A 12,076-nucleotide genomic window follows, 5' to 3' on the forward strand; every position below is an offset into this window, starting at 1 on the left:
TAGGTTAAAGATAGGTTAGTGCCCAGGTAGAAATATATTATACAAATATGATTTTCAAGTTGGGGTTAGTGCTGAGGTCTTTCTTGGAATAAATTTTCTACTAAACCTTTTTAATATCAATTACGAAATTTTACGGAATTATTGTTAGCAGCAATAATAATAAAAAAAAAAGAACAAAGGTTTCTTAAGAAATTCGCGAAGATTTCTGACAAACATAAAATTTACAAGAGAATAACGTAAGTTAACCGGTATCATAACGCAACATAAACAGCAACCATCTTATGTAAAATACTATAGTAAATGATCTATTTACTCTAAATTGCTACCTTTAGAATTGCATTGCATGATTACTGCGCAATCTTGATTTAAAAGAGGATGGTTAACCTTAAGAAATGGTCACACTTAAAGAAGTTTTTCAACTTACAAAATGAAAAAAGAAATTATAAGTCACGCAATGGTAATCTTGTGTTAACAATCAAACAGAAATATTGATCCATAAAAAGGGAGTGGAAAAAAAGAATTAGTCAAGTCAATTACAGAGCATAAGTTTAATTGCCTTGCTTTGCTTCCAACAATCATGTTACTTCAATAACCTAAGAAAAATATTTTTTTGCTTCACACAAATTATTTTATTACCCAATTTACATAGATTTCTGAGCATAGTATTTTTGACAAATAATTTTTCTCTTCCTATATAATTATATGACCTTTTTATAATTCCTTGTTTACATGATTTGTTATTTATAATAAAATCTTATAATATTTTATAACTAACATTTATACGTAAAAAAGAAGTATCGAATCTCTACTTTATTATTTACTATTGCATTATCATTTACTATTGCATTATTATTTAGCTAAAGTTGTATAATTATTTACTCTTACTATCATTCTATTATATAAATATTTAACCATATTTTTGTTTATACTTTATATCGATTTTATTGTTAAATGGCTGCCTTTTAAAGTATGTTAATGTGTGCCTGTTACGTTTATAAGCTAAAAAACAGAGGTTGTCCGTTCAAAAAAAGAAATTTCGTTATTACGTTTACAAAAAAATGAAAAGAAATAGAAACCCAGTGCATGCAGTGATTTAAATAATGTTTTATTTAGACTTTAACAATGTTTATCCATCGAAAGTATTCTTGAAAACATCCGAGGCACGTGCTTTGAACTCACTCTACAGTTTGGTTAAATTGGTTTGTAAAAAGTATTTGACAAAGTTGGGCAGTTGATTTTTTGAAAGTAACACTTAGAAGGGTTTGCATTATATGAATTGTGCGTAAAGTATTTTAGTTGTTAAAAATAAACAAAAATTTTAAAGATATAAATCTATAAATATGTTAAGAAAAAAAAAAATATCAACGTACAATAATTTATTAAATATCATTTTCTTGCAAAATATTTATTTCCTATATCTTTAACTAAATTTCTTTTCTGAGTTTCTATTTAAAAAAGAATCCATCTGTCACATTTCCTAGTAACCATCTTAGAAGTTGTAATAAGGGAAGCAAATATTTACCAGATTATGACAATTTCCCAGGATATATCAATCGCAACGGAAAATTGAAAAATCAATATTTTCCTGTTTATTTTTCAATGTTAGTTGTTTTTTCCTTTTTGTTTGGCTTAGGACGCTATTTATACCTCAATCTTGTTTTAAGTCCATTTTCAATTATATAGTTTATGAAAGTTTGTTTTGCTTAATTGTTTTTTTAAAAAATATTTATTATTGTTATTGATTTGCAATCTTGAAAAACGATTTTGTTGATATTTATCACGTTTAGGTTATCTTTGCAACGTTTTAAAAGAAAAATAATATGAATATTCTGACGTGACCCCTAACGTGGTGCATCTAAATGCTAAAACCCCAATGTTTTTTACTATTATTACTTTTTTAATTTATTATTTTTTTACAATATAATATAATTATCATAACGTATATATGCTGAGGTAATTAAAGTCATTGCAGGGTAAAATATAAAATATATCGAATTACTACACTGCAATATGGCCATAATAATTGTAAATAAACAAGAAATATACAAAGGTTATTGTTAAATATACACATGGTATTTTGAAATTATAAAAAGACAGAAGTAATTTTCAAGATAAATCTAAAATATTTTTTAAATGAGTTGAAGATGAGTTCGTTTCTACGTTTCTTTTGTCTCTTTAAACATAAAAATGGATTTTTTCGATCTTTCGAGCTTTCGATCATTTCTTTAACAATCCAATCGCATTTTAAAAACTCTTTTATTTATACTGAGCTAGTTTTAATGTTACTTTTTTATCTTTAATACCAATTTTCTATTTTTAATGCCCTTTTTTCTGTTTTTAATGTTACCTTTTTTTTTTTTACCTTTTAAAGGATCTCGATTTATCTTTGTAAAAGTTCGATTCTGTAACCTTGGATAATTAAATTAATTTTTCTTTTGTGTTGTAGCGGAGTAAAAGTGTCCTTTTATAACAGATTGATCATTCGGGCTGCTATTATTCAATCACCGCAGTAATTAACAAACGACTTGGGAAAAAAATTCTTTTTTTACAAGGTGTTTGCTGACTACCATTATTTTGTAGATTACAATGTGTTTATTAATTTATTTTTTTAGCTTTTTTTAAAAGAAAAAAAAACCTTCATATACTGTTTCTAAGTCACTCGCCAAAACCAGAACAAAAAAAAAAAGAAGACAAAAAAAATTTCTGAGAGAGGCGTGACGACTGGAAACCTACCCCACCCCCCCTTCCTCTTGCAGCCGTCCCAAGTTTTCAGAAACCACTAGAGTAAGTTAGCCCAGCCCTCATTCATCCTCTCGAAGGGTCCAAGTAAAGGTGACTATCATCTGAGATAATATGAGAGAAAATATTAACTTATTTCCACTTAACCCTTTGAAATATTGAAAAATGAATTAAAAAAATTAACACAACTCAAACGATGATCCTTGATGACTTTAAATTGACACAAATATTATTTGTCCGTTGCAGCATACGCCCATTACCTCAGGCTGTACTCAACGCAATGTAAATAATTAACTTTCTTTATAATTCATGGCGTAAACATTTTTTTGAATTAATTGGTTTAAAAAATGGAGAAAACAGTTTTATCATAATTCTCATAAACAACACATTTTTGACAGGACTCGAAAATACATCGGCATAAACAAGGATAGTATTTTTATTGCGACGGAGTTTTACAAACATTTGTTTTCAATAGGGATCTGTTAACATATATCAATCAAAACATTTATAAGTAAAATTTCACAACCATAATATTGCGTTCCCCAAAAGAGAAAAGAAATAAACGAGAAAGCAGTAACAAAAATTAAAAATCAACCAACAAGTAATTTATAAGCAGTTAAAAATGTTGTTCTAGAGAAGTTTCTATAAGAAACAAAATATCTAGTATATTCTTTAAATGATGCTTGTATATAAGTTTCTGCATGTATGTTTTATAAAATACTTTTTTTTTTTTTAGTTTTAGTAGTGGAAAAGCTTCGTTATCAACTTTTTATATTAAATATCAGTTTTAACCACACAAAAACTAAACCTTTTTTTTTTATATCTTTCAGTTTTAAGTCAGGCAAAGATTCATTAAAAAAAAAACTATATGCGTCACTAAATATAAACGAATTAGCTAAATAAATATTTATAAAGTCAATCCTGTTTAATAATATTACAAAATTAATATTCAAAAACAGTATATTTAACTTTAGTTTTTTCTTCATTCGTTACTTTATTGCGCTGCGAATGGATATAGTTAACATTTTATCATCTACTCTTATTCACGTCTAAAATATATAAATAAATATAAGAGTTTCTAAGCAAAGAATTTCTTTTGTCGTTTTAAATTTGTTCTGAGTTTACTTCATAAAGAACAGTTGCGTGACGTTTTTGTGTCATTTACATCAGTGATGCTCCGGTGAAGTTGCCATTGTTTAACAGTCGCGTGTTTTGTTCAACAAACGGGACAACAGTCTTCTTACCGAAAGCCCTAGATTTTCCTATATCGCCCGGAAATCATTACCTTTTCATCGCAGACTCATTTAAAATTCATAAAAGTTGTTTTAGTCCTTTGGGTATCAGAGCGTTTATTGCACGAACAGGTTTTGACATTTTTGATACTGTATACAGTCGTCGTGTTGTCATCAGCACAAAAAACTTTAACCAATTTTTGTTTTACTTTGCTTTCCGCACAAACATAATCATGCTTAGTTTCTTCTATCACTTTCTCAAAGTTTGTTGTATATTGGTTCAAATAGTATTGCGGGATGCAATAACCAGTACATACGCTAAATTTTACGGGTTTTAGCGAAGTGCAGTTTCGCTGCTTATCTCCAACGTGACGCCTAACAGTATATTTTCGACATCCTCCATCAAACGGGTCTAGTTTTAAAATTCAATCAGTTAAAATCCATACAATTAAACCATGATACAATCTTGAATATATTAACTAAATTATATTTAATCAAATATTTAGATAATAAGTGAATCAACCAAATAAATAATTCTAGACTTCAATTTTAGCCTAAAATTTGCCATCAAAAAGTTCTTTTCTTTATTACTCTTTTGATATTATTTAACAGATAAATTTTCCCGCCGAAAGAAAAAACTGCAGGAATTTTTACGGTTTTTAGATATTCACATTTTAAAAGTTTAATGTAAGTTGTTATTGGTTGTTCAAATTTTTGAGCCGGTTTCTTTACTTAAACTTTTTTTCAGAAAAATTTTTATCGGGCCGTCTATGAGGTAGAGGCGATAATTTTTTAAATTCATAAATTGACTGCTGTATATATCTTTAATATCCAAAAATTGACTGCTGTATATATCTTAAATATGCGGTTTTTTTATACAGTTTGAAGGTTTTTCTCTGAGTAACCCCTAAAGTAAAATGATGGTACTCAGTAAAAGGTATGCAATTTTCGTAAGAGATGGCAGTTAAACTTAAATTAATAAAACCTTTTAGATAGTCTGACCTATTTTGCTTTATTTTATCGATTACGCAGTCACGGCGTTTAGAAGCAAAAAGATAGATTAAGTTGGTATTTATGTAGCACAATTTGACGCCAAGAAAAATTTACGTTTTTCATGTTTATCTTCTTAGAAGATAAGAACTTTGTGGAGCACAAATAACAGTTGCTACATAAAACTAAACGTGTTTATTTATTTTATAAACGTGCTAGTAAAGGGAGATATCGGAGCACATTTATTTGCTTCAAGTACACGATGCTTTTTGTCAAGTTGTATGCACAATTATAGATTAGTCTACACCACCAAAATTAGAGGGAAATGGCAATCTCTACTTCCATTTTCGTTAGTGATACCTAACCGCATTCAAAAACAAAATAAATAATATATCTCTATAACTAATTAAAGTATTAAAAAAAAAACCCGAGTAAAAAAGTTGTAAAGCCAAACAACATTTTAAATATTGCAATAAATAATTTCACGTTTGTTTTCATTTAAATCGCAATATAACCGCAATAAACAAATTAGCTGTGAACTTCTTAATGTGTAGCAGAGAAAACGATGTTTAGATTATATTCGTAGATAGTTCCCAGACGTGAGAGATCTTTCTTCATGTGAAAACCGCAAAAGTTTGCAAATGTTAAATGAGTAAAATTTAAAAACAGTTTCCTTTTGTAAAATGTTGCCCCTAAAATTCTAAGGGCAAAGTTTCTTTCATTCTTTAACATTAAGTCAATTAAAGGAAAAATTTTTAGTTATTTTGTTGCATATATATATATATATATATATATATATATATATATATATATATATATATATATATATATATATATATATATATATATATATATATATATATATATATATGTATGTATGTATGTATGTATGTATGTATGTATGTATGTATGTATGTATGTATGTATGTATGTATGTATGTATGTATGTATGTATGTATGTATGTATGTATGTATGTATGTATGTATGTATGTATGTATGTATGTATGTATGTATGTATGTATGTATGTATGTATGTATGTATGTATGTATGTATGTATGTATGTATGTATGTATGTATATATAAAATCATTACAGTTTGTTAGAATAATTGTGGAGTTATTCAGTTTGACAAGATTATTCCAATGAGGTTTTAAGAAAACATTGAAAGATCTTCTTTGAATATTTTCAGAGTTTATTAATGTTTTGTTTGTGTATTCGTATGTAAAAGTTCGTATATAAAAAGTTCGTATATAAAAGTTTATCATGTGAATAAATGCGTAGTAATAACGAGGAAAAGGAAGTATAAAAGGAATAAGATTGAGAACTCAAAAATAATATATGAAATGGTTTTATATAAACTGAGTTTTGACCGGTTTAAACCGGATAATAAAAAGCAAATTAACACGATTATTAACTGGAATACCAGACTGTAACTGGACAAATAGTTAAAGTGAAAAATTGTTGTGAAACCAGAAGTAATAGATAAACCAGATAAACTTTCATACAAAACCAAGAAAGAAAAAAAATTATGGATCAATCAGAAGTTATATTGAACTTCACATAAAAATTATGTAAAATAATTTTTCTATCCTGCTAATACGGTCCAGGAAGTAATACGTTGTTTCCGTACCCCAAGAAGTGACGGAAAACACCAGCCGTTTTACCGCGTTTTAGCAAAGTTTGTTACACAATTTTACGACTGTGGTGTCGCTTATCACCTAAATTTATTTTTAGTAACAACGACTGTTTTAGTAAATAATATCAAAAAGCAATTAAAAAATAATAAATTATTACTAAACTGGATGTTAAAAATCAGTGTTCTCGACCCTTTTAAAACAGTGCCTTTGTTTATAGCAGCACCGTTTTAAATTTTTTTCAAAATTTTGAGGGAAAAAAGAAAAAAAAAAGAAAAGAAAAGAATGATGTCATAATAATTGTATCAGTTGATGATGAAAAAATATATATTGCTGAAATAAATTGTTCAAGACTCACTTTGTATTAGGGTTTTTGTAGCTATTCCAATTTCTCCGCCATTTTTTAAAGGCGCAACTTTTGTAGGTTTCGTAGACACCATTAGAAGCATGCAACAAAAACAAGTGAACGGAGTGTAAACAACTATTCCTTTCATCGTCATTTCGAAATACTCAATTTCATGAAGGTTTAAAACATTAATTATTATTGTGAATTCCATCCAAACATCATAAAGTCGATGTAATTCTAAAAAAAATAACGCGTTAATGCACGTTACGAACTTTGCACCTCGATGACCGCAACAGTCAACTACAATTCCAACAAACAAGAAAAAAGTGGCTTCAATAAATCATTTACCAAAGCTGTGCTATTCTAAAACAATTTTTAATATTTTACAAAAAGCAATACATATTAAATCGAAATATTCAGTTCTGATTTGCTCCCCTTTTAAATTAAAATAATTTAAAAACCCATACTACACTAAAAATTTCAATTACAGATCATCGCACGTTTCTCTAAAAACGCTAATTTTAGTCTTCCATATTTTCAATTCTAATATACAAAAAGATGTCTTTAAACTTTTTTAGCTGTTTTTCGCATTGTAAAACCATTGAATAACAATATAGAGTGTTTAACTTAACATAATATATGCTGTTTACACAACAAAAGAGTGAAAAGTGTCGGTAAAATAATACCGATTTTTAATTCTTACAATCTGTTGTTGTGATGCATAAATTTTATCCGAAATATAAATTTTTGATGTTTTATTCGATTTAAATGGTCAATCGTTTGGTTTCGTTTGAGGTTTGACCTTGATGTCTGATCTCATCTTCTTTTTAACTTTTGTGGCAGAATTTTTTTGAGTTTGACAATATCAGTTGACATACATTGTCATGGTAAACCCTTCTTATAAATAATTCTATAAATATAAGCAAATAATTATCTTATCATTAAAAAAATAATAACAATAAAGTTGAAAATAATTAGCTTAACATTATCTAAAGTTTTAACTGCAGATTTTTTAATAAAAATAAATTATTTTTGAATTATTTTAATGTTTTAAAAACGATAAATAAAATTTCCGACGGATAATTCTTTTTAATGACTCCCCTAAAATTTTAACAAATCTTTAAAGGTATTTTAATAAATCTTTAAAGGTATTTTAATAATTTTTAAAGAAATTTAAAATGTTTAAAAAAAAAAAAAATTAAAAACCTTTAAATTAAGTTTCAGTGACACGCGCATTCGAATTTGAACTCTACCTCAAAGCTCTGAAAAAAGTTTTGCCAAAAAGCTATTTTTATGGTTTTTCATGTTTTTTTGGCATTTAAAATTGTTATAATTTGAATTTTTTTTTTGTATCTATTACTTGTTTGTTGTTTTTAAAAACTAGATGCATTAATTTATTATTCAACGACTCTATTGTCTTAGTAATAATTCCTATCGACGGTTTTCAATTTTACTTCTAACTAATAAATTAGTGTTTCCTAAGTTGATTAAAGATTAAAATATTTGATTTTCTCTTCTCAGTGTTTTTAGCGTTAAATGGATAAGCAAAAAGGATAATGCAAAGTCCTCTAAACCATTGAAACTTGAAAAAGGAATTTTTTGTTAAAGTTAATAAATAGTGAGCTATTAAAGTTTATGCTATGCAATGAGAAAGGGTATACAATTACTCATAATTTTGGTATCGGCTATTACCGATACCAAAATTATGAGTGAATGATGGTAGCTGCGGCGGCGGCGGTGGTGCTTGATAATATCAAAAGGTGGTGCATGCTTTTCAATATCGATAATAATTTTCTCTCACGAAGATTATTAATAGATATTTAAGATCATGCACAGTATCTAAAAAAATTTACTTTGAGAAATTACTCAATTAATCTTCATAAGCATATAAAAATACCTACAGAAGGTAATGTAACCCAATCTTTACAAACTCAGCATAATTAAACCGAATTTCCATTAATAAGCATTACGTCATTAAATCTCAAAGATAATAAGAACGAGCTTTTAAAAGTTTTTATAAAATAAGTTTTTAAACTGAAATAATGAGTTAAATAGAGTTCTTTTTTGAAGAACATATTTAACATTTTTCTCTGGATATCCATTCATCAGAACTTGTATTGTTGTTAACCTTATCGATTGTTAACAACGTTGTCATTCATTCATATTTGTCAGTTTTAATGTTTATAGCATTTAATCCAAGTAAAAGTTGTGATAAAATGTTAAAACACGAGCTCAATGTGTTGAGGTTTTGCACATTTTTTTATCTTCTTTAAATTTCTCATTCAATTTAATCAATTGCAGCACTCTTCATGGATGAAAATAAAATTACTTTGAAAACGTGTTTTTTTTTAGGAGAACTAAAATCTTAAATAGTAATAATATTACATCACAAGATTTTTCATTCGAACAAATATGTTTTTTAAGAATATTGAAGTTTGATCACTTTAAAAGTAATTGTTTAAAAAAGCAAGTATTTTTAAAAAGACCAAACTTCAATCTACAAATTGGTAAGTAACACTTAAGCGTTTATAAAATTATAAAGTTTTCATCAAAACCACAGACATACCTCTGCTTTGATTCCGGTTTTTTTGGTGCTATGCAATTAAGACTTTAATGTCTACTCATTTTTATAGAAAAATACTAGCAGTTCGACTATTTTTATCTCTATTGTAAAAAATGCTAATAACTCAAATAATCTCCATGTAATAATGTTTAGGATATCTATGTTTAATTGGCTTGGGTGGGAGCTGTTATGTTAGGAATTTGCTTCATCATGACATTTGATAAGATGGCAATAGAATTAGGGAAAATTTTTATTAATTGCATTTATTACATCATCATTCATACATTAAATATATCAATACCAGTATTATTTTTTAAATATATTGCTGCCACTCATTCTGCTGACGTAAAATTTTCTTAAAAATAGACTAGACTTGCCTGAACATTAATGGTTAAATGGTAAGTTTTTTTGCACCTGTTACAACTCAAGTATACTTCAATTTGTATTAACTTCATAGAGGTGTTTCAACACAAATATCCCTTTTTATCACAAGAATTTATTGATTCGTATTAGCTTCTAGCGTAGCGTTTGTCTTAGTAATTCAGCACGAAAACAGCTCACTTTCAGTAGTTTATTATAGAAAAATGATTTAAATAAAAGATTTTATCAAATTAAAAAAGTTAAAAGGTGATACTTGTCTACATCATTTGTTGGGCCTGGATCTATTTCGAACCAACAACGTCGATAATATGTTGATAAAAAGGGAAAAGGTTACGCGAGACATGGTTCAAATTCAAGACAAGGGAAAAACACTTTTAAACCTTTAAAACCATTAAAATCAGTAGAGCTACTGGCTGGAGCTAGCTCGAGCCGAAAAGATCGGGGGAATTCTTCTTGCTTAAAAGTTCAATTTTTTATTTCTTCTTACTTTTTTTTTTACGTAAATTGGAAAATAAGTTTTTCTATTCCTATTTTTCTGTAAATTATCGGAATTACAGAGAGAATTATGAGTTTTTATAGTACAAAATCTAATTACTCTCTTAGTAATTCCGATTATTTTCAGAGAAAAAGGAAAAGAAAAATTTATTTCTTAATATCTAAACAAAAATTTAATAAAAAATCGAATTTTTAAGCGAGATCGAGCTTCGAACTCTGCAACCTCCCCTAAAGAGCTCGATCTTTTCGGCTCAAACTACCTCGAGTAGCTCTGAAAAATCATACTTTTAAACACGCTATAACCTTTTAAAATAGTTTTAAATTATTCTCAGCCAAAGTGTTCATTAAAAATTTACTTTAATACTACAGTAGCACCAGTTTGTCTTAAAGTTTTAGAAAAAGTAAAACTTAATGATGATTTCATCAAGGAGTTATTAAAAATGAGTTGTAAACAAAATAATTTCCAAAAACATAATGCAAAGGTAATTTAATTCAGTGTTCAGACTGTTTGAAACTTTAAAGTTAACATGACTTTATAGAAGTAATACATTTCTTTAGGAACAGCCTATTCAAAATGCAAGTTTTGTATCACACCTGAGAAATCCAGAAAACTTTGAAAAAAGTCAGCAAAAGCTGGAAGAAAAATGTTCTCTTATTTTTAGGAGTAGGCTAAAAGCAAGAGTAAAAATTTTGTTCTGTTATGTTTTAGAGGTTTTGTTTTCGCTAAAATATTGTCCTATGCTTAATCTTTTAAAAAAAATTCATAAATGTTAAATTAGCCGCTTTCCCTTAAAACGGAATATGAATCCGTCAATTAAAAGTTACCGGACCAAAAGGCTTTAGTAAAAAGCAGCTTTGCTGAATAATTTGAAATCTTTCAACTCTCATTTTGACTTTTCGATTCACGTAAATATAAAGTTTGCATCAAAGTTTGTCGTTATTGTTTCTACGATATCAACGTTGTGTCGTTATTGTTTCTACGTCGTCAATTTTAGATTTAGAGCCATATTTGGTGTTGAAGAATTCTGTCAATCCGACGTTGAAACCATTTTTTTTTCGAGGCCGGCAATCACGATCTGTTTATTAACGCCTTATCAAGCCTTTCTTGTGATGTCATTTTAACGCCGATAGTCAACAAATTTGACTCCAAGCAGTTAAAACAAAAACTAAGGCTGATCTCTCTAAAGTCCTAAAACGTTAAGTTTTAGTACATTGTAAAGACAAAAAAATACTATAAACCTGTTTTTAAGTTCTTCATATGAAATTTTTACAGAAACTTTTAAGTTTGAAGTTATGAACATTTTAAGGACTGTAAAAAAAAGGAGTTTTACAAGCTTTTTTTTACAGGTGAAATTGATCTGTAATGTAGACTTGATTTTCTAAAAATACCACTAAGGAAAAATTATTTAAAAAAAAAATCCATTTTCTGTGATTATTGGGAATATTTTAACTTTTAAATGTTACCTCTTCGCTACCAAAAAAATTTTTTTATTTTATGCTCACTAATTGCCCAAGTCTACCTTCCAAAAATAGGTTTGGGAAAGAGGGTAGTTCCTACGACTCTGGTTCATTAAAGCGATATTATGATTCGTTTAATCAAACCATTAAAAAAAAATTTAGAATCATTCTGTATTTGAACAACTAAATTCATATAAAAAATCCATGAAAATAAATAGTCACGAAAACAAATCCACG

The 12,076-nt window shown here is 27.6% G+C and overlaps 1 protein-coding gene across 1 annotated transcript; it reads right to left on the reverse strand.

The window, feature by feature from the left end:
• Window positions 1–3,157: 3,157 nt before the first annotated feature.
• On the reverse strand, window positions 3,158–9,644 carry LOC149886803 (sclerostin domain-containing protein 1-like). The gene is made up of 3 exons (XM_090091383.1): window positions 9,509–9,644; window positions 6,955–7,179; window positions 3,158–4,383 (listed from the first exon to the last, which is right to left on the reverse strand). Exons 2-3 carry the CDS (start codon window positions 7,151–7,153, stop codon window positions 4,040–4,042), a joined length of 543 nt encoding a protein of 180 aa, XP_089947509.1. The 5' UTR covers window positions 7,154–7,179; window positions 9,509–9,644; the 3' UTR covers window positions 3,158–4,039.
• Between the last annotated feature and the right edge of the window lie 2,432 nt (window positions 9,645–12,076).

This window comes from Hydra viridissima, unplaced genomic scaffold (genome assembly GCF_058129835.1).
Source record: "Hydra viridissima isolate aposymbiotic clone 2 unplaced genomic scaffold, HvirCarnegie_v1 scaffold_6, whole genome shotgun sequence".
In the NCBI taxonomy this organism is placed as follows: Eukaryota; Metazoa; Cnidaria; class Hydrozoa; order Anthoathecata; family Hydridae; genus Hydra; species Hydra viridissima.